Raw genomic sequence first — 22603 nt, forward strand, 5'->3', positions numbered from 1 at the left:
CATTATTATATTCAATTTTCGCAACTAATATACATGTAATTTATAAAATGTGTACATAAAAAATGTTTAACGACATCGCTAAAATTAGTAATATTCATAAAAAATCACTTTTAATTAATGCGCACTCTAATGGAAACGTGGTCATTTAATAGTTTATGGATATTTGTTTTAATCTAAAGCTATTAAATTGACGAAAGCTTTTTATTTTAAAGTAACCATTAAGTAGAGTACTCTTGATGTTAAACATGATACTATTTACAACTGATTGGCTATATAAAGAAAAAGTGTAGCGGGCAGTTCATTTAGTCTTCTTCTGCAGTTTAATGATGAATATCCACTGTGCAATCCTGATGTTCATCGCAACCGTGGCTGGAGTATCAGCTGCTAGCAACCTTAACGAAGACAAACAATTAGTCGATCGGGTAAGTAACCTTTGATCAATTTCAACTTTCAAATTAAGATCACAATGGTTCTCAAAAACATAAGAATTTAAATTTAACATTTCATTTCAGAGTGAAATTCCGCCCCCCGGAAGTTGTTGTAAGTATTTTTTTAAAAAAAAAGTACTAGTCTTAATAAAAGAACAAAACAACCCCCTTCCTTATAATAAACTCTTATAAAAATTCCTTTGGAAATGATTTTTTTTATCCGAAAAATAAAACCGGAATTGAAATCCAAACAATTTCATTGCGGGATGAAATTTTTCAAAATTCAAAAGTCACTCTAGCTTTAGATGATGCGCCTCTTTTAAATACATGTAGTAACACAATACAATTGGAGTTATCCATATAACAAAGGGCGTTCTGACTCGAAATAAAAAAAAAAGTTTTGATCGGATGCCGTTTTCATTTTACAATTTCGTATTTAAATGTACATTTAATATATATTTATGCAAATGTACATCTACATTGTTTTATAACCATTACAAAAATCTACGTCAAATTGTGACCAGGCCCCAACAACAGCAACTTTCCTCAAGTCAATACCCAGCCCTCAAGTCTGAGGGGTGTATTCGTTTCCTACCTCAAGAACCTGTCTCGAATATCTCCAGCAGATCTCCATTGTCTACCTGCTATTTGGAAAGTAGACAGTGGAGATCTACCGGAGATCTCCATATTGCAAACGAGCAAATAAGGATTACTCTTACAGCTCTCCAATAGACCAAACGAATACTCCCTGACAGTTTTGACCTCAAATATATGCATTTTTCCTATAATGATTTGAGTTGAGAACTGCGTTGAATGAATGATAAAAAGAGAAATCGGTGACGGTGGGAGCAGATAAGGAAGACGAACAATAAAAAATATTTGCAGAATGAAATATAATATTTGAACCTTTTATGAAGCACCATGTAGTGGAAATGTCTGCCTGTATGGTGGGATATGTCACGTGGACGGAGACCGCCCTGTCTGCTACTGTGCGCACAATTATGTTGGACACGTGTGCGGCATCAAACTAGGTAATGATTTTTATATACTAGTATATTAAATTTTCATTAAGCAGTCTTAGACTAAAAGTCAAACTTTGTACACTGTCTTTTTGTTTTGTCTTGTGATGAAAAACATCGAAAAAATGAAATGCTTTTTAAAATGTGTCTCTATATTATGTTGATGATTTCATATTTCGAGTGTACTTTATGAAAAAATTGTTATTTTATAAATGGTTGAAATTTGGACTTAATCAAGTCTAAAAATGCTTCATGATCCAGAGAGCAGATGTCATATACCTAAACTCATTGTCGTTTTGTCAAATCCTTTATATCCTGCGTTAGATTCGGTTATGTTTTCATTCCATTTTAGATATATTATCATATTAATATCAAATTCTCAGTATATACCAGTATCATTTAAGATGATTTAACATATAACATGTATGAAATATGCTATGAAATTAATAGTATTTGTAGTACATAAGAGACCATGACCTTACACCATGAACGAATATAGTTACATGTATCTAAAAGCTATGATTAAAAATATTTTTGCAGACCATTCTTGCAAGACACACGCCTGTGTATTTCTCAAATCGTTTGAGCGTGGAAGAAGCCTGGGACAATGGATCCTGCACGAAACTGTAAGTTGTAAACACAGACAATGTTTCCATTTGATTTAATTCATTGATATTGAATAAAGAAATTATTTTGTTGGAACCCGACTACGTTTCATCCAATAGAATCATGATTCAAGACTGTTTGATGTTATTACACCATTACGTAAAGTTGTACCATTTTATACCACTACTGTAAGGAGAAAAAAATAATTATAAAGAAACAGAGTAAACTAATTGATATCTGTTTGATCTGTCGCTCGCAACTTCTTGGGCCTCTCCGACAGAGCTCGGTAAAAGTCGGACTCTGCCGAAAATGCCCGAGAAAATGCAATTGAAAAAAATACTTGTCAGAAATGTGGTAAGAGTCAGAAATGTGGCATTCTTACGAAATATGAACTATGAGTTACTAGTACGTCCTTTATCTCGATCGGTATGGTGCTGGTTTTGAAAGACAGGGGACCCGGGTTCAAATCCAGCAGATGTATTATATGTCTCTATTACATATTTTTGTTATTGAATGGTTCAATTTTAGAATCATTTTTTTTTTGGTTAGCATTATGTGGCGTCGAACCAGTTGATTGCTAAGTTACCAAGAGGAGGGAAGACTGTACTGACAACGGGTGAAATTTTCTGGGGTGAGTGCTATCAGGGTATTTCATACTCAAATAATATTATAAAATTTTATGCATAATTATATTCTTAAAAACAACACTGGGTCAGCGCACGTGGGTCATAAACACAATATTTCAGCTACTATTATTAATAGTATTTAATTTCTTTTAAAGTTATTTTTACTTGTGTTATTTTGTCAGATCACGGGTGTTAAAGACTCCACCCCTTTTATTTTCCCGTACACGTTTCACTTAAAGAAAATTAAGTTCGCCAATTAAGAATGAAAGAAAATGGATAAAAAATGAATAGGGAACATTTTCCCGTTACACAGTGCAAATTTCCGCAAGTTATAAATTTTACGTTAGTGAAACGGCGATGACATTTACAGCTTCTTACCTTTGTAGGTTACAAAAAGCACAATCTTTTCTTCCGTGTGATGTTCTACAATGCATTACAATATGTACCAATCCAGGCAGACAAAGTCCTAGTAATTCTACAACGTCCCTACGCCGAGCCCCAGGTCCTGAGAACTTTGGAAAGACCCCAGTTTAAGAACCATGTCGTATCAAACCAGTTTTGTATAGAGCTGCCCAAAACCGGAGACCCCAAGTTTGCAGTAAGCATATTCTCTCTCTCTCTCTCTCTCTCTCTCTCTCTCTCTCTCTCTCTCTCTCTCTCTCTCTCTCTCTCTCTCTCTCCATTTAATACTTAAGAAAATATGTATACACATACTAATTTTAGAATTAACTTTTCTAATATATAATTGTAAAACATTCGGTCTAAAATACTTTAAATTAATAGATACACATGTATAATCATTCATTAGGTCAAGAATTTGGTTTTCAAAAACACAATGAAATAGATGTTAATTATATCTGAGGCGTGGATCTAGATTTTTATTCCGGGGTGTATGGGGGAGGGGGGGGGGCGAAGCCTACTTTCCCTACAGCCCTACCCTTTCTTCTTACGTACATGTCTCTTCAGAGTCCAAGAAAAATACCATCCTACATGTATTGATCAATTTCTTGCAGATATCTTTCAAAATTATTTGTGCCTCTACGAAGTGTGCAAAAGCTGTCGATTACCAGGACATTACCCAGATCTCCCTGATGGGGGTCACCATACAGGAGACCACATCCGGGTGCAGTCATTGAAAGTGTTTATGGTTGCTTGATGTCTTAATCCAATAAATTAGAATACAAAGTACTTTGCGTTGAATTTTTGTGTGTTGTGTTGTGTCGTGTTGTAAGAGTCAGGACAAGGAGAGAAATTGGGGAGGGGGGTGGTGGGGGTGTCGAAGGGGAATTGAACTTGAATCTATTGTGTAAATTTGATGTGCGATGATATTATATATATATATATATATATATATATATATATATATATATATATATATATATATATATATATATAAGGCGATTTCGATACGACAGTATTGAGAGAAAAAGTGTAATTTCCAATAACTAGGTCATAAAATACAACAAACTGAAAACATAGGATTAGAAATCGTTAATCACAAAGTGACAAGTTAAACATTCCAAAAACGCAACGACCCTAAATAAATACAATATAAAGAGAAAGAAATAATCCTCAATAAAAAAGGCTAGGGAATTTCGTATGTTGTATACATGTACATAAAAAAATGCTGTCAAAAACGAATCAATTTTAAAGTATTTTACTCGGTATATTTGGCAAAAAAGGTATCAAATTGCTTAAGACTTTTACGTCATTTATGCACTGAAGAACAAATCAGTTCTCTTGTTGCGTGGACCCTGAGGTCCACGTAGAAAATATATAAGCGAGGTTAAACCGGATGCAATGGGGAAAATTCAGCCTGCGCATGAGCTAGCCTGGTTCCTGTGCGTAATGGGTAGCTCAGGGAACCAGGCTAGCACACGTTTATCTGAATCCGGATCGGGATTCCGTGCCATATGCACACATAAGTTCAAAGGCGCTGTAATTGTAAAGTTGTCGGTAAACAGTACAGAAACAAAAGTATTCCTTTTAAAGAAATGATTGGCATGTGATATGAACTACCAGTATTATGAAATAAGTTAATGTTATGCCAAAACTACAACATGCATCAACTAGCATAATTTGCAATGTTTTGTTGTTTTCCGAATACACATGTAACTTAACCTTACTTTTATAGTGGGCGAGGCTAGAGAACTTCCCGATTAATTTTTTTTAAACATTCAAGTATGATTAAATAATTATGTCACTGTATAAAAGTTTAAATCTCAAGAAAAATGCATCAAAATATGAACTTTTTAATTAATTTACACAAAGCTGTCACTGCATAGTTAACAAAGTAGTGCGAATTGTAATGTGTGCGCAAATTATAGTAGAATTCATCGAATGCCTGATACTATACATGCAAACTTCATTCATAGATAGATCATAACTATTTTAGAAGTTTGAATCCTTTAAATTCTGAGATAAAAAGTCAGGGCTATACATACATGTATACGCAATACAACGAACAAATTTAGTGGTTAAAAGCAGAGGGCTCGAGTTGGTGGAATCTCTGATAATCTTAAGGCTTTCACGTTTTCGTTGGAAACACATGCAAATGGTCCACGTATTGTAGTCCTTTTTTAAAGGACAGCAACTTGTGCTTTCTATTTCCGGTCTGATGGTATTTTTTGATCATAATATATCCAAGTGTTTTGGAATGATGAAAATATTACAGGAAAGGTAACTGATGAGGAACCACAATGGTTGCTATTTTTTGTAACATAGCTCACATTATTTACCGTCTTCCTTCCTTGGAAGACGGTATAAAGAGGTGATATAATTTACAGTCTCCGGGTTGTGCACTTCCTGTGCATTATGATTGGTAGAATATAGTTACATGACCAATCGCAACTTCTCGGGCCTTCCCGGCAGGCTCGGAAAAACACTTATCGGACTTTCCGGCAGGCTCTGAAAAACACCTCGAATGTATTAACATTACCGGATGTTAGAATTTTATACAAAATGGAGTCGCTTCCCATTAAAATAAGTTTCGCCTAGAAAGCCTTATAAGTCGCTTCTGTGTTATATTTTAGGGTATATCATTTACTTTAATAAAGTCCAGCTTACATCTCAACAGATCGTAAAATGTGTTGTATTTATATAAAGTTTTATAAAAAGGTGGGTTGTCATGGACGCCTAGGTAATACATTCGAGGTGTTTTTCCGAGCCTACCGGAAAGGCCCGAGAAGTTGCGATTGGTTACATGACGTGAAATTTACATTTATTACAATTGGTTGAAATACTGCTCGGCACAAGGGAGATAATTTTCTGATGTTCTTTTTTTTTTTTACGTACGACTTAACAATTTTCGTAGATTTCAAATCTTAAAAAGTGAGAAAACGGAGAGAAAAAAAAATGAAAATAAAAATTGCTATAGATGAAATTCAGTCTTTAATTTTTCAGTACAACTAGTTGATAGCAATATTCTATAATATCTATTGAAATAATTTGTTCTTTTCTTTTTGGATTGTTTATGCAAATGCAAAAAAAATGTAAAATTTTGATACGGTATGGCTGAAAACAAGTTTGCATAATTATTAGATATAGTATAAAACTCATATCAGTAAAACATATTTTGAGTGCAGTGGTATTAACTTTGATTCTACTAAAATAATACGATCCTTCCTAATTCGATCTCTTTTTTTACTCTCAACTTACAAGCACGTTATGCACATTTCTCAATTTTAGCACGCACGCCTAAAAGTGACATATCAAAAGGTTCCACACACCATGCATATACAGGAACACGACATTTACAAATGTAATATACATGTATATAAAAAATTGAATTTCCTTTGATAACTTATTGCTGTTAAGACCGAGTTTGCTCTAAATACGGTAAGTTTTTTTAAACGCTGAACTTGTAATAAACTTCATATAGTAAATAAGTAATGAAGTTTCACTGCATTGAATTATGGGGGGAAATGACCGGAAGTAATATACATGTAACGACTTTCAGTTTGTTATCCCTGAAAGGGTTTTATCACCTCATGGGAAGCATGAGATTGTAGGGAAATACTAGTATGCTTAAGTCTTGGCTCCTGTATCTGCTCATGATGCTACGACTGTACACATACTGAACACACAACCCTTAATGCCATGAAAAGAACATTTTTGACGGAAAAATTATCCAACTGCAAGTAGTTACTAAACCAATGACATGTATATCCCAATACAGTATTCTTATTCTTTTAGTAATAGCTTGATGCCAATTGCAAAATTTATCTTTATTTATGCACAGCAGATTAAGAAAAAATAAACCCTTTTAATATCCAATTAGTCCTTTTCTGGCTCTTTTGATGTCACCGGTTGAAAATAAGAAATCATGAAAAGACATTCATTCTGGCTTCAAGTCGATTCAAATTAATATTTCATTATTAAACAAATGTACCATTCACCAATTGATCGGCTGTATAACCTTCACACATAACTATTCTTTTCGTTGAATGACATTTCTTTAAGCCTATGCTGCACTCTTCAGCTGAATGTCCTAGTTACTGATGCCAAAAATACCAATAACCATTTTATTTATAAGTTATTGCGTCTTTGATTTGACAAAGGCGAAAAAGCTGCCTTTTTTCATTAAGGTCGGTTCCCTTTTTGGTTATTGTGAAGTGCAAAGCTTAAAGATGAGTGCATATTCTTGCTTGCCCCATTCTTGCTTGCCTGTTACATACAGTTTTCGAGTAAGCCATTGCCGAGTACGCAATTCGTTTTGTGATCAGCATACCATGCGCAATTCTTACCTTCAAACTAGAATTTATATAAAAAAGAAATGTTTTTGAGTGCTTTTTTGCACAGATGTTTTATTGTTATATTTTTTAATTATGTATATAATCCAATTTTCTATACATCTCTTATAGAAATGATATTCGAATATAAAAAATACGATGTTATCACTACTTACATTAAGTAAGTGCTTTTATTTGAAATAACATGCTTGATTATCAGTCTTTATCGCTAATGTAAATAGTTTACCTCACAAATGCTAAAATGCAGATCAACAATAATCTTAATATGATCGCCATTTAATTACAACGTATATTGATGCTAATTACTAATGTATATACAAAAATATATTTATTAAAAAAAAAATATTCATAAATTAAAGTAATTACCCCGCAAACTTTTACATCGATAAAAGCATTTGCTTTTAAATAAAATCGATAAAAATATAAGTTTTGTTTCAACTCTCTTTATAAACTTATCATACTATCAGAAGAGGTCGACCAACGTAAACATGCGGAATTTTATTTTCGTTTTAGCTTTTTTCCATTTAGCTTTTGCAGAGTTAAGCTCTGTCGATATTGAAAAAGTTTTGCAGAGACGAGAATACGGAGAGGCATGCGGTATGTAATTCTTTTTTTTTTTTTTTAAAGAGAGAGTCAATTCGTGAAACTAATTAATGACACTGTTCGGTCAACAAATTAACCGTCAGATCTACCTTTAATTTCTAGATATGATTTTTTTTAAGCTATAAACGTTTATTTAGTGAAGAAAAATCTCCATGTAGTTTAGCTTTAAAGTATGATTTTTCCCCTTATATATTTTTGACAGAGATCTTCATTTCAATGAGGTAGACAAAGTAGCAAATATGGCCACGGCCATCCAGCCGCCTTAAATCAAATTAAATTTCTCATTAACGTCATTAACGATATGATATATGTGATGGATCTTTTACATTTAGGTGAATGTGACAGGGTTCCGGATTTCTGCCGTGGGAAAGGCCTGTGTCTCAACACCCACAACCCACGACTCACTCACTGTCAGTGTGAGAGAGGGTCTTTTGGGCGCCACTGTGAATTTAATGGTACGAATTCATGAACAGTGATCATTTTACAACGTATTCTCTTTTGAGAAGTGGACAGGCAAACCCTACATCCACTTCTCTTCGCAAGCCCTCATATTTTGATTCTGGAAAACGTGTAAATGTCGGAACCAAAGACGGTTTACACTTGGAGCCATATTTCGACTCCAGTTTCACTGAATTTTCGTAACAGACCTATTATTTCTACATTTTAAACATAAATGCATCCATATATCACAAAAAAATCATCACTAACCCGCTGTCAAATCATTTTCTCAACTTCTACATCCCGGGTTTAAATTTTGTGTATCACATTGTTTATCTAGGTCAGAGCAGATTAAATGTTTGTGTTTCGGATAAAATTGGAAACCTAATAAAGACAATAATGTCAAAAACGTTACTTGATCAACTTATCTTACAATGTACAAACCAATACTGAGTCACAAAAATACAAAGTGATATTTCTTCCCTTTTTAAGCATCTCTGATGGTGACAAATTTGCTCTACAACTGTTTTTAAACATTTAAACGAATTTTGATTAATATAGCATACAAAAAAGATTAAAATGAAGGGTTTTTATTGTTTTATGTGACATAATTATTTATTTAATCGTATGAATTTCGTCTATTTGTCTTAGAATGTAAAACCATTCTTTATACCTATTTAAATTAAAATAAAAACACCTTTTATCTAATGTCTTCAATCAGAACAATATTTTCCGTTTTTTCCGACTCTAATTTTTCTATTTTTTAAACCTCCTATAGCGAGCGATCACATAATTTAAACCCGGAATGAAGAAGTTGAGAACATGATTTGACAGCGGGTTAGTGTTGATTTGTATGTGATATATGGATGCATTATTGTTTCAAATGTAGAAATAATAGGTTTGGTACGAAAATTGAGGGAAACTGGAGTCGAAACAGCGGTCGAAGCGTAAACCGTCTTTGGTTCCGACATTTACACGTTTTCCAGAATCAAAATATGAGGGCTTGCGAAGAGAAGTGGATGTAGGCTATGCCTGTCCACTTCTCAAAAGAGAATATTTACAACGTAACCAAACCACCTTTAACAAAATTTCTGTGCGAAAATTATGGATTTTTTCTTAGGATGGGCGGTTATGTCTATTATGTATAGGTTCTGTCTGCACGGTCGGTGAATACATGTATACATCGTATGATATGAGGGAGTAAAAAACTTCGTTGTCCCATGGAAGTCCCTTAACAAGGCCTCAAGATACTGCATATACAATTTTACACTTTAATTGTATGTACTTTTTATTCACAGAAAATTTACGTCCATTAAACTAAAAGTAAATTCTATTGCTTTATATAAAATTTGGACACTCCGTGGACAGCTGACTGCAATGTAAACAGAAAACGGAAATATGCCAATAATTAACTCTTAATAAATGATTCAAAATATTCGAGCAAGTAAAAGGAAAGATCTTTGGCAACTTTAGAACCGACAAGTTTGATCAAATTCCGTTAAGCATGTTATTTTATTAATTATATCTAGTTAATTGCTTTATTTTCATTGCTAGATGATTGCTTGGGACACAACCCATCTTGTTTTTTCTTCAGTAGAATGCACGGACCACACACAATAAATGAGCACAGCGTAAGACTTAACAAATAAATATTAAGATAATGATGATGGGTTTTTTTTATAGAATCTGAAATGGTTTAAATGTCTTTACATTTTTTTTCAAGAAGATTGAAGCTTTTTTTTTTCATTTCTTCTTTCATCAGGGAGCTTTAAGTGTTGAAACCGCAAAAGATGGAGTATTCATAGGAAGAACAAACCCCGTAATGATATGTAAGCCTGTTTACTCTAATAGACCCCCAATATATTAGTTTCTAGTATTGCCTATAGGTTTAATCTTTGATACAAATCTATGCAGATTTTCTTAAAATTTTCGAAAGGCGCAGTAAGATGAATATCGATGTCTACTTGAAGTAGTTTTGATTCTTTTTTTTTCTTAGTTAAACCACGTCGCTTGATCTTGACTTACATCATGGCAGCCAATGTCCATGATTACGAACCGCAGATCGTCTTCTGGAAACCACATGATTTTGATACGATGGAAATCATGTTCAGAGGTTGCAGAGATAGAGCAGACGGAGTCTGCGCGTTTGAGAACGAGGCTGAATGTTCCCGACTCAGTGAACAAGACCGCCAGGATCGCTGGTGTACAGAGAAAAAGTTCGTTCATTACGCCTACTACCCACACGATTACGCCAACAAAAAGAGAGTTGTCTGTATTGATGTGAGCCCGCAAGGAGAAAGACGCTTTATGGAAGTGAGTGTACAGTATTGTTTTTAACGATGAATAAATCACAAGTTGACATAAAAGAATGTAAGATCTGCTATAATTATGTATATGAAAAGACTTTAAAGTGCCATTAGAATTGTTCAATTTTTAAACATCGTCCAATTTGATTTTTTACGTATCGAACCCTTCTTTTCAGTTTGGTGTCAGAACCAAGTGCAACAATCCAAGGGGCTGTAACCTTCACGGCACGGGGTCAACCAGTATCAAGTTTTCCTTGAAGCTTGAGCTCGGAACATGTCAATATTTTGAGCATTAGATATGTACAAAAAATGTGTGAAAAAAAGTCAGAATAAATGATTAAAAACCAAAACAGGATCTGTCTATTATTAAGGAGGCATCTGATTGGTCAACAAATTACCCGTCAGATTTTCCTCAACATTTTAGATATGATATTTTTTTGCTATAAACTATTCCCTATAACTTTATACAATATTATACAATTATTTCTGTTTTCGAGGTCAATACGATGATTTAGCTACCCGAGAAGTACAATATTTACCGAGCCGGAGGCGGAAATATTAAATAATTGTTTTAATATATGATTCAGCGACGAATTGATACAGACACATCAAATTAAATGTTATCAAGCGATGATTTTAGTTTGAAGCCATAGCCGAACAAGTTGAGAAACGCAATATTTCATTGGATGATCTATTTTAAGTCCAGTGTAGAGAAAATCAAATGTTATATTCATTTGACCTCTTAAATCACGTGCAGGTGAATACATGTTTAACATTCTATTTTGTTTATAGATACTAGTAGTTGGATATGAGCCAATCAGAGCTAGGAATTAGAACCATTTTAACAAGAGCTTGGACTTTGGGTAGTTGTGTCAAACAACATGTGACATAGGCCTGTCTATTTCATGGAAGGCCACTCAGCCATGTCTCTTTGAAATCAACAAGAATTGTCTGACTTTTGAGCTAAGACTGCGCAATCGATGCATATTTCGCTTGAAACCGCGTCACTTTTAATAAACTTGTTTTGACGCAAGGAATAGATAAAAACGCCCTACTGAAAGTCCAAGGTCTTGTTAGATGGTTCTAATCAATTATACAATAAAATATGATATCGTCTAAAATGTCCACGACGATCCGTTTCTATCTAACGTTTGTTTGCATACTAGTATCATTAATTGTCACATTGATTGGAGTGAATCACGCACACATATACATTCGACTGAAACTCTCTCACATCCACAAAATTCAGTTCAATTGTAGTGTTATAGTCGAAAGCGTTCTTATTTTACTTTATAGCGAATCGTGTTATTTGGTGGTAAAGTTGTCCGCGAAGTACTTTTAACGAAAGTGGAAATTTTGTTAAATCCACGAAAATCGATGTCCTCGAAAAGGGATTTAGGTGGGATGGGACACCTGTCGATATTGGTGTGGATAAAAGTACATCACAATCAAAATACTTCAACCATTTTAGAATTTCCAGTTTATACGCTATTGGACCAAAAACATAATTTTTACAATTTTTGGAAAGGTCAAAATTATGAAAGACCCAAAGGGATTCGAACTCATTACTTCGTAGATTCATAATCAACGCTCTAACTATTAGAAATAGTAAAAATAATGAAATTATACATAATGCATATCAAAAGATTTTTACTTTTGTTCAATTAAAAACCACGTTCCCTCGTCAGAACTAAAATTCAACAGAATAATATCTAGTAATATCATTGATAAAATATGATATGATTGTGTAAGATGTAATAAATTTTTTAACTGCTCGTTTTGAAGCATTTTAGTATACAAGTATGATAACTTTATCACATGACCGTGTAGAAGTTATCTCCTCTGGAACTTGTAATGTCTGTTTTTGAATTCTATGTTACAATATAACTTTTTTTAACAACAGAAGACTTGTCCATTTCATGCTCATCGGATTATAAAAACCGGTAACAGATCATACCGTATGTTAGTGTTTTTTTGTTGTTGTTGCGAAAATGGGGAAAATATGTAGCATTTTTAACTTGCGTCAATCATTTCTTGCGATTTTAAAAGTGTCTCATAGAAAATGATACAAGATATAATTTCTACGCATTCAATATTTCGTAAAAATTAGATCATCGTGAAAATTACCGGATATACGATAGTTAAGTTCCTATCTTTGCCCGATTATATGTTTATTCGTAAAGTAGAATCATTTTAACAAGACTTTGGACTTTCGGTAGGACGTACATGTAGCTATCTATTTCTTGCGTCAAAAAATTTAAAAGTGGGGCTGTATTAAGTGAAATATGCACTGAATGCAGAGTCTTAGCTAAAAAAAAAACCCAGACAAATCGTGTTGATTTTATGGAGCCATGGCTGAGTGGCCAGTTATGCAATAGACAGGCCTACGTCACATTACTGTTTGACACAAACTACCCAAAGCCTTGTTAAAATGGTTCCACTTTATATTCAGTTCAATTCAATGAAACAATAAATATTCTTTTCAGGTGTTTCATGCGGCTTCGTGGATGAATGTACTAAGCATTGCATAAAAATACACGATCTGCGGGTATTTAAAAACAATAAGCATTTTAGTGTCTCTTTTTATACATATAAAGTTAGTATATAAGTATGTTCTTTATTGTCATTGTCAATGAGCACGTTCATTACACCGAAGAAACAAAATATACATGTATATATATGGTTGCTATAACTTCTTGTAAGTCTGAAGTCAGTCCGAGCAGTTCGTGCTCTCAAAGTTGTTAAAGTTTTGATTGACTACGAAGTAAAATACACCTAGTCAATGTCAAATTTATAAAACAGGACACCAATAAATGTAACCATTATTTCCATAGATGTTTTAATTAACTTCTGTCAACAAAGCAAAACAACAAACTAGCAAATAAAGCTCCCAAAACGGGAAACACCCAAGATTTCAACACCGAGTGTGAACGAAAGACCACTTCTTCTGATTTATTATACTGCATCTATCAATAAATACAAAACGACAGATGGAACTCAATCATCTTAAATATATAAAATGAAATCACTGATTTTATTGATGTATATGCGTGTAATTTGAATCAGACATTCAAATGATGGTACATGTACAGAAACAAACTCTGAATGTTAAAATGGCAAAAAAAAAAGATTTTTTATGTTCGACTAAACAATGCTACTGTCCTTTCTGATATATTTCATTTTATCAAATAAAATATATCAGAAAGGACACTACTATTAAATCTTTCATTACTCATTTCATATATTTTATCCGTTCTGTAAGTTTATAATGTTACTAACGCAGCGCAATTATACATGCATACATACCATCAATTATCAGATGACATTGTAAATATAGCAGGGACTTTAAATCATGTACCGATATTATGGATATTAATGGATAATGGATAAGAGATATTAATGACTAGATCGTATCTTAATAACTTGCGTATAATTATTCAGAGAGAGAAAAAATTGAATCCAGATAAACACTAAGATATTCAATTAAAGATAAATGTTTTTATTTATGCTAACTTGTTATTTTCTTGAAATAAATATTAAAATCAATTAACTGCATTAGGGAACATCAATATAACTTAGTGGTAACAGACAAAGTCCATGTTTTATTATCGTTCCGAGGGTTGAGATGATGGTGTACTTGATCCCATGCCTCGTTTTGATGCTTCATCTTTCAGCTGCATCAGAGTCGGAATATTTTTCACAAAACGAAGAAGTTTCCAAAAGGTCGACAGAAACGTGTAATAGTGAGTTGTCTTTTTTTTTTTAAGTTTTCCATAAAAATAACGTTCTATTCTCATTTGTGTAATTTTTACATATGCTCGATACATACTAGTGCATTGCCTCTCTTTCTAGTCCTAGCATTGAGCTTAAGATCTAGTTTTCACTAGTTATAGATGCAGGGATATTGTCATGTTGTAAATTTTGAATTTACTGGGTGGTTGTAAATACAAAATTTACAACATGACAACCCATATTTTTAAGAACAAACCACAAACTATTGTGCTTTTAAATTTTGAACAATATCTTAAACTGGCTATTTTAAAATCAGTTTGATATACATCAAAGAACGAGTCATGAATTTGTGTATTTTTCATCTTTAACTTATTTTGCCTAGCTCTTTTGACCCTAAATTTTTTAGAATTACTTATGCATTGCAAATTCTGTATCAGTGTTTCTATTACCAATGATCACCAGACAGCAGTGTTGGTTGAGTGTGTTTTACAAAATTAACCATATTCTCATGTTTCCAAAATTTTCTTTTCTGATGAGTTGTCAATAAATATATCTGTAGGTGTGTGCGCTCGATATCCCTATTTCTGCCATGGGAGGGGGCTGTGTGTTGATGGAAATACTACTTGGACGGTACAATGTTTATGCGACGGCCATTACTGGGGGAGGAGATGCCAATTCAACTGTAAGACACGATCTTAATCACACATCAAGCACATGTATTCATCGATATCGTATATTGCGCTGTAAATTTGTTTATTATTCTGTCAAATTGACCTACTGATTTATTCAAATATTTTGTAAAACAAAAAAAACAACAAACAAAAAACAAAACCTTTACTTTAAAATTATGTATACGGCTTTAATTTTGTTTAAATCTAACAGCTACATAACTAATGAGATTGATGTGCAAGGAAAAACGTGACAAGTTTCTTTGATATTTTTTAATATAGATACGATATGAATTTTTGAAAATATGATCAAGTATTTAAATACATGTATATATATCATACCGAAGTGTAACACGGTTCTTTTAATATATTTCTAAACATATGTTTTTGTACTATTTTCTTAAAGCTGAATGTGAACATTATGACAATGAAGAATGTTTTTTCAAGAAAATAATCGGAAAACATTCCCTATTCAACGTGAGTTTGATAGACCTAAGCATTGTTTTGTAGACTGAAAATGTCCAATGTAATAATGTCATTGACTGAAAATGTCCAATATGATAATGTCCCTGACTGAAAATGTCAAATGTAATAATGCCATTGACTGAAAATGTCAAATGTAATAATGTCATTGACTGAAAATGTCCAATGTAATAATGTCATTGAATGAAAATGTCCAATGTAATATTGTCATTAAATGAAAGTGTCCAATGTTATAATGTCATTAACTGAAAATGTCCAATGTAATAACGACATTAACTGGAAATCTTACGTGTTATAATGGCATCACCAGTAACATCGCTTTACTACCACAATTTGATATGAATTTGCAGAATAAGATTTGGTTTCCAGACAATACGAAGCAAGGAGCAGTAATTACGATGGAAAGCAAGAATGTAGCAATAAGTACGTATAAAAAGCATATCATTTAAAATGATGAAGAAGTACAGATAAAGTATTATTTTATCTAAATTGAGATAAATTGCTTTCTACATTTTATATATAATTATCTCCAATCGAACAAAGAAGCATAGTGACCTATTCTAAATGGCTTACTATTTTGAAAAGACTAAAAAATAAGATTTCAATAGAGATTTAATAGTTATGAAGAAAAAAAAAGGAAAAGGACATTCAAGCATTTTATTAAACTTATGTCATATAAAAATTCATTATCTGTATATTTGAACACTGTTTTTACTGTTTCGATTTTTGATGATAAGTTATTTGCTTCTAAGCATAAAAGCGTTTCAGTCTTCAAAATTGTGCGCCCACAAATTGACTGCAGAACTATCAAACTTTTTTGCGTAGTGCTTCTTTAAATCGCCCTATCTAACACTAAACTGTCGTGTTGTAAATTTTACATATACTGCCACCAGGTAAATTCAAAATTTAAAAAAACATAGCAATAGATACAAAGTTTACAACTTGACAGGAATCTGACTCTTACAGAGGACAATTATCGCCTGGTGTTGTCCTACTCGATGTCGGTATGGGAGACCGATTACAAAACCCGCCATCCGGTCTTCAAGTCTCCGCGAGAGTTCGACGCCATTGAGATCAAGACGAGACTTTGTGGAAACGTGGGCCAGACCCCGCCATGCTGGGGAGATAACTCCGGACCACACTGTTCCGCTCCCCCGGACAGCAGGCCGTGTGTCTGGGCCTCGCACCTCGTGTACGCTTATCACGTGACTGACGCGTACACCGACGACTGGCAGAGAACGACGTGTATAGATGTCAGCCCTAAATGTCAACACAGGCACTATTTTCAGGTGGGCGGTTTTCATTGACCTTAAACGAACTTTTTTTGCATTTTAAAGGAAATAAACTGGATCTCGCAAAATTCGCGAAATTTTTTTTTGATTGATTTAGTTTTGAATATTTGTTATTCTATACATGTATTTACTTATCTGTTAATTTTGTTTTTAGTTTTGAATATTCATTATTCTATTCACCTGTTTTTCTGTATATTTTTGTTGTTTTAGTTTGGTCTGAAAGCCAAATGCAACAACAGGAATGGTTGTAACAGTAGGTGGAATAACTCTTGGACCAAGGGCACAACGCTGTATCATTTCAGTGTAAAGGTCGAACCTGGAACGTGCCAAGACAGGGAAGGAAATCATTAAAGTGTTCAGATGCTTTTGCCAAATTAAAGTATGTGAATCAATAATGGTTTTCAATTTTTTTCATGTTGCTTTTTTTCATATTTAGAACCATTTTAACCAGGCCTTGGACTTTCAGTAGGACGTAACTATCTATTTCTTGCGTCAAAACAAGTAGAAAATGACGCTGGTTTCAAGTGAAATACACACCGATTGCGTAGTTTTAGCCCAAAAGCTAGACAAGTCTTGTTGATTTCAAAGAGCAATGGCTGAGTTGCAAAAACTTTAAACAACTTTATCGGATTTTTAATCTTTGAAAAGAGAAAAGACGAACACCAACAAACACCAACGGGGATTATTGCAACAGCAACAAAATAATCACATTTTCATTACACACACACACACATATATATATATATATATATATATATATATATATATATATATATATATATATATATATATATATATATATATGTATATATGTATATATATATATATATATATATATAATGAAAATTGTTATCTGTGAATGAAAGCTACAATTTTTTCCTAATATCGAACCGTTTTAGCAAGAGCTTGGCGTTGATCAGTACGTGACAAACTCCGATTTGATGAAGGTGGGGTCTACTTGGTTAATTAACTGTCCACTCATTGGCTGACAGATGTGAATACATTGAACGCAATTAATTGACTTTATCCAGGGCTGTCTATTTCAGTTGAAACAGCGTCAATTTTACACAACGGAGGAGTTCTTAGGGGGGGGGGGGGCTTTCCGATTTTGACAGTCTATGAATATTAATGAGCTTCTTTTAGCGAATTAGAATAAAGAAGGTAAATATTTGACAGCTTGTTTTGATGAGCAAACTAGATAGTAACATCCCATCGAAAATCCAAGCTTTTGTGAAAACGGTTCTACATGTACATAAACTAAAATATTCGTTTTGTATTTATGAGTGAAAACTTATCATTAAAAACTAATAATTTAGCATTACAAAAAATTCCCGGCACCCATTCTAACGGCAATAGAAAGTCCGATCATAAATCGATACAATTTGATCTAAATATTTTTGATAACAAAAAGGGGGGTGGTTATTGGAAGCTTAACACGTCTCTTTTAGAAAATAAAGAATACAAAGAGCAAATTTCTGAAATCATAAAAAATATTTCCAACACGCATGACACATTTATACAAAAATGGGAAATTTTAAAGGACGAGGTTAAAAAATTCTCTATAATTTTCTCCGTTAAACAATCAAACAAATTTAAAAAGAAAATATTTAATATAGAAAAAGAAATTGAATATATAGAATCTTTGCCTTACAATGAAATTGATATGATTAGGAAAAGAAACTTAGAGACTCAGTTAAACGAATTTTATGATAAAAAGTCTAAAGGTGCTCAGATAAGATCACGTGCAAAATGGATTAATGAAGGTGAAAAGAACACGAAGTATTTTTTATGTCTAGAAAAAAAACATCAAACACAAAACGTAATTTATGAACTACAGAATGAAAAACAGGAAAACTTAACAACAGATGACGAAATTTTAGGTGAAATGTGTCATTTCTATGAGAATTTATACGATACAAAAAATGTAAACGACGTAGACATTGAAAATTATTTAGAAACTAGTAATATTAAAACGCTTTCTACTACAGCTAAAGACAATTGTGATAAATTTCCAACCTTAGATGAATGTAAAGATACAGTAATGAGTATGAAAAGTAATAAAGCTCCCGGGCTTGATGGATTGCCAGCAGAATTCTATCAATGTTTTTGGGATCAACTATCTTCACTTTTTTTTAATATGTTAAAAGAAATTTTCCAGTTAAATGAAATGTCTTTCTCTCAACGCCTAGCAGTAATCTCTCTTATCCACAAAAAAGGTGAAAAATATCTATTGAAAAATTACAGACCTATCAGCTTGACTAACACGGATTATAAAATCATTGCGTTTATATTTGCACGCAGATTGCAAAAAGTGATAGATGAATATATAAGTAATGAGCAAACAGCGTACATAAAGGGAAGATTTATAGGTACAAATGCTAGACTAATTCTAGACATTTTTGAATATTGCGAAAACAATAATCAAGACGGGCTACTCCTCTTTTTAGATTTTGAAAAGGCTTTCGATTCTGTTGAATGGAATTTTTTATTCAAAACGTTAGAGACTTTTAATTTCGGAACTAATTTTATTCACTGGATTAAAATTTTATATAAAAACCCAATATTTCGATTAAAAAATAATGGATGGATTTCAAGAACATGTCAAATGCATAGAGGAATTAGACAAGGCTGTCCTATTTCAGCATTATTATATCTTTTCGTCGCTGAAATCTTATCCGATAAAATAAAAAATAATGGGTTAATAAACGGATTTACAGTTAAAAACTCAGAAAAAGAAATTAAAAACATCCAACATGCAGATGATATGACATTATCACTGAAGAATATAGATTCTCTCAAACAAGCCATTAAAACCATTGACGTCTTTTGCAAACTCGCGGGATCAAAAATAAATATATCTAAAACAGAATGCATCCTTCTTGGCACTCTTAAAAACCAATATAACAATGTTGAAGGAATACATGTAACGAACCAATCAGTGAAATGCTTAGGTATACACATTGGTCATGATAAGATTGAGTGTTACAATAAAAACTGGATGAAAATATATCATGAAATGGAAACGTTATTTGAATCTTGGAAAAAAAGAAAACTAACAATATTTGGAAAATGCACAATAATAAACACATTAGCAATTTCTAAACTTATATATGTAGCTAGCATTTTGGAAATACCCGACAATGATTTCATAAAAAATGTTAAAAGGCTTATATTTAATTTCATGTGGAATAAAACTGATAGGATCAAAAGAAATACCATCATAGGTGAAGTATATGAGGGAGGAATAGGTCTTGTTGATATAGAATCTAAATTTACGGCCCTAAAAGCTATGTGGATTCCACGTTTACTTAGTACAGAACACAATATTAAATATTTTTTTAACAGTTTCTGTAAGGATACAAAAATTGATATTGAATATCTGATGAAAACAAATGAGACGGTTGCCAAAGACTATGGTATAATAAACAACTTCCCAGAGTTCTACAAGCAAGCTTTTGTATGCTATAATTTATGTAAAGATGATACCCAAACCAAAATACCTGCCCTTTCTACCGAAGCTTTTTTATTACAACCTATTTGGTCAAATAAAATATTCAATTTTAAAGGTAAGACAATCTGCTTTGAAAATTGGATTAAAAGCGGAATTCTATATGTAAAAGATATTTTTGAAGAGAATGGAACTTTAAAAAGTTCGTCGGATATATTCGATACATTACGCAAAAGAACAAACTGGTTATGTGAATACAAAATAATAAAACAAATTTTTACCAAATTTGAACTCAAATACGATTTTTCAAAAATTCCATACTTACAAACAAAACAACTACAAATAATTTCCGATCAACACAACACCAAAACTTTTTATTCAAGATTAATAAAACGTAAATTTCAAGCACCTTGTACACAATCTAAATTAGAAAAAGAATTTAAGTTGGAAAGCAAAAATGTATGGAAATCAATATATACACAGAAAATTAAAAATACCAAAGACAAAGCCTTAGCTGAGTTTAATTACAAACTACTGAACAATCTGTTATGTAACAATCTTTTAGTGAGCAAATGGAATAAAAATATCACTGCTAAATGCAAACAATGTAACGAAATTGAAAATTCAAAACATCTTATTTTTGATTGTGTTAATGTAGTAAAAATTTGGAAAGTGGCTAGCGAGTGCTTAAATTTTGATATTAATTGGAAGCATATTATTTTGGGGTTCTACCTGGAAGAAACACAAGTCACCAAATTATATAATTATTTTTTGTCATTTATTGCATATAGAATATACAAATGTAAAATGTATTGTAGACTTGAAAATTTACCCGAATCAATTTTATTGATAAAAAACTCATTCAAAGAGTATATTACGACACACTGTGCAGTTCTGAAAATGCTAAAAAACACAAAAGAAAATGAGCTTTTTCAACTGTTGATATCTAAACTTTGATATTTGTTATTCTTTTCAAAACAATAATATACCCGATACACATAGGGACTGTCTATGTGTATTAGCGCTTTACCCGGGGACGTAGTGAAGGACTGTATGCATATGTATGTGTTATGTCCACCGGGTAAGCCAGGGGTTCAACTTATTTTTACTACGTATACCAATGAATGTAACATTTCAATATATGCATGTATGATTATGTCTTCGGACGATACATTATATGTTAGTATGTATGTTCTATTATATTTATCACTGTGGGCATAATAATGAATAATGATTTCAATTGAAATTCATATCTATGTATAAGCTATCTTTGTAAATTGTTTTATATAAAATCAATAAAAGAATTTGAAAAAAAAAAAAAAAATATTCGTTTTTTGGCTACAACAAATTATCTGTTAATGCATTGTCTGAAAAAGCAGTTGCAGAGCTTAGAAGATTGACTTTTCCTGTTAGTCTTACATATCATGCAAGTATAAACTGGTATTCAATCCTTCAATGTCTATTACTACCTAAAAATAAACTCATTATAAATTATACAAAATTTAATTTCAAGACTACCGTGACATAATTTAATATTTCCTATTTTTATAACAGTCTTTGGATATGTAAGTTTTATAAATGTATGAATATTAGTATATGATGTGTTAGCCCATCGTTCAGTTCTGCTTCTAACCTAGTTCATATAAAATGACTAAGTCCGATTTGGTGTTGAACAGCGATTTACGTGTAATTTTTACAAGCAACTCTCAGTCTCTTTGCTTCTCGGTATCAAATCTCTTCTAGCATCTATTAACATGGGTTAACTTTACATACTTTCATGTTCACAAAGAGAGAACAATTCAGATTGGTTCACCGGCCATATGGTATTATCGCAAATAGTTACATTACAATTATTAACAATTAACATTCCACACTGAGCATTCATTATATATGTTTAACCTACAGCAACATTTATATACATGTAGATTAGTCCCGCGGCCGATTCCTTCCTGATTCATTTGCACACCATATGGTCTGTTTGACCAACACAAATTAACTACTCATCATAATAAAATTCAGGCGCTAAACGTAATTAACTGAATTTTAGCCTCCAAATCCTGACTTTTAAACTGATGATAATTTTAGCAAATTGTTGATAATTAGATTTGATATACAAATTATGGTTCATCGCCTTTTCAAGTACATTGACTCATCTACATATAGTTCACAATACGGCCAAGACAGCTTTCTGATTTTAACCTTT

At 32.5% G+C, this 22603-nt stretch overlaps 3 protein-coding genes across 3 annotated transcripts; all 3 read left to right on the top strand.

The window, feature by feature from the left end:
* The first annotated feature begins 292 nt into the window (after positions 1 to 292).
* On the top strand, positions 293 to 3867 carry LOC128181923 (uncharacterized). The gene is made up of 7 exons (XM_052850502.1): positions 293 to 422; positions 513 to 540; positions 1346 to 1459; positions 1988 to 2073; positions 2603 to 2684; positions 3066 to 3277; positions 3693 to 3867. The coding sequence occupies exons 1-7, from the start codon at positions 324 to 326 to the stop codon at positions 3813 to 3815; spliced, it is 744 nt and encodes a 247-aa protein (XP_052706462.1). The 5' UTR covers positions 293 to 323; the 3' UTR covers positions 3816 to 3867.
* A 4021-nt stretch (positions 3868 to 7888) lies between these two features.
* Positions 7889 to 11124, top strand: LOC128181901 (uncharacterized). The gene is made up of 6 exons (XM_052850466.1): positions 7889 to 8027; positions 8366 to 8488; positions 10026 to 10102; positions 10234 to 10300; positions 10468 to 10784; positions 10954 to 11124. The coding sequence occupies exons 1-6, from the start codon at positions 7919 to 7921 to the stop codon at positions 11071 to 11073; spliced, it is 813 nt and encodes a 270-aa protein (XP_052706426.1). The 5' UTR covers positions 7889 to 7918; the 3' UTR covers positions 11074 to 11124.
* A 3240-nt stretch (positions 11125 to 14364) lies between these two features.
* Positions 14365 to 17347, top strand: LOC128181874 (uncharacterized). Its single transcript, XM_052850428.1, has 6 exons — positions 14365 to 14520; positions 15069 to 15191; positions 15584 to 15654; positions 16011 to 16083; positions 16627 to 16949; positions 17163 to 17347. The coding sequence occupies exons 1-6, from the start codon at positions 14403 to 14405 to the stop codon at positions 17301 to 17303; spliced, it is 849 nt and encodes a 282-aa protein (XP_052706388.1). The 5' UTR covers positions 14365 to 14402; the 3' UTR covers positions 17304 to 17347.
* The last annotated feature ends 5256 nt before the right edge of the window (positions 17348 to 22603 follow it).

Source organism: Crassostrea angulata, chromosome 4 (assembly GCF_025612915.1).
Source record: "Crassostrea angulata isolate pt1a10 chromosome 4, ASM2561291v2, whole genome shotgun sequence".
NCBI lineage: Eukaryota > Metazoa > Mollusca > Bivalvia > Ostreida > Ostreidae > Magallana > Magallana angulata.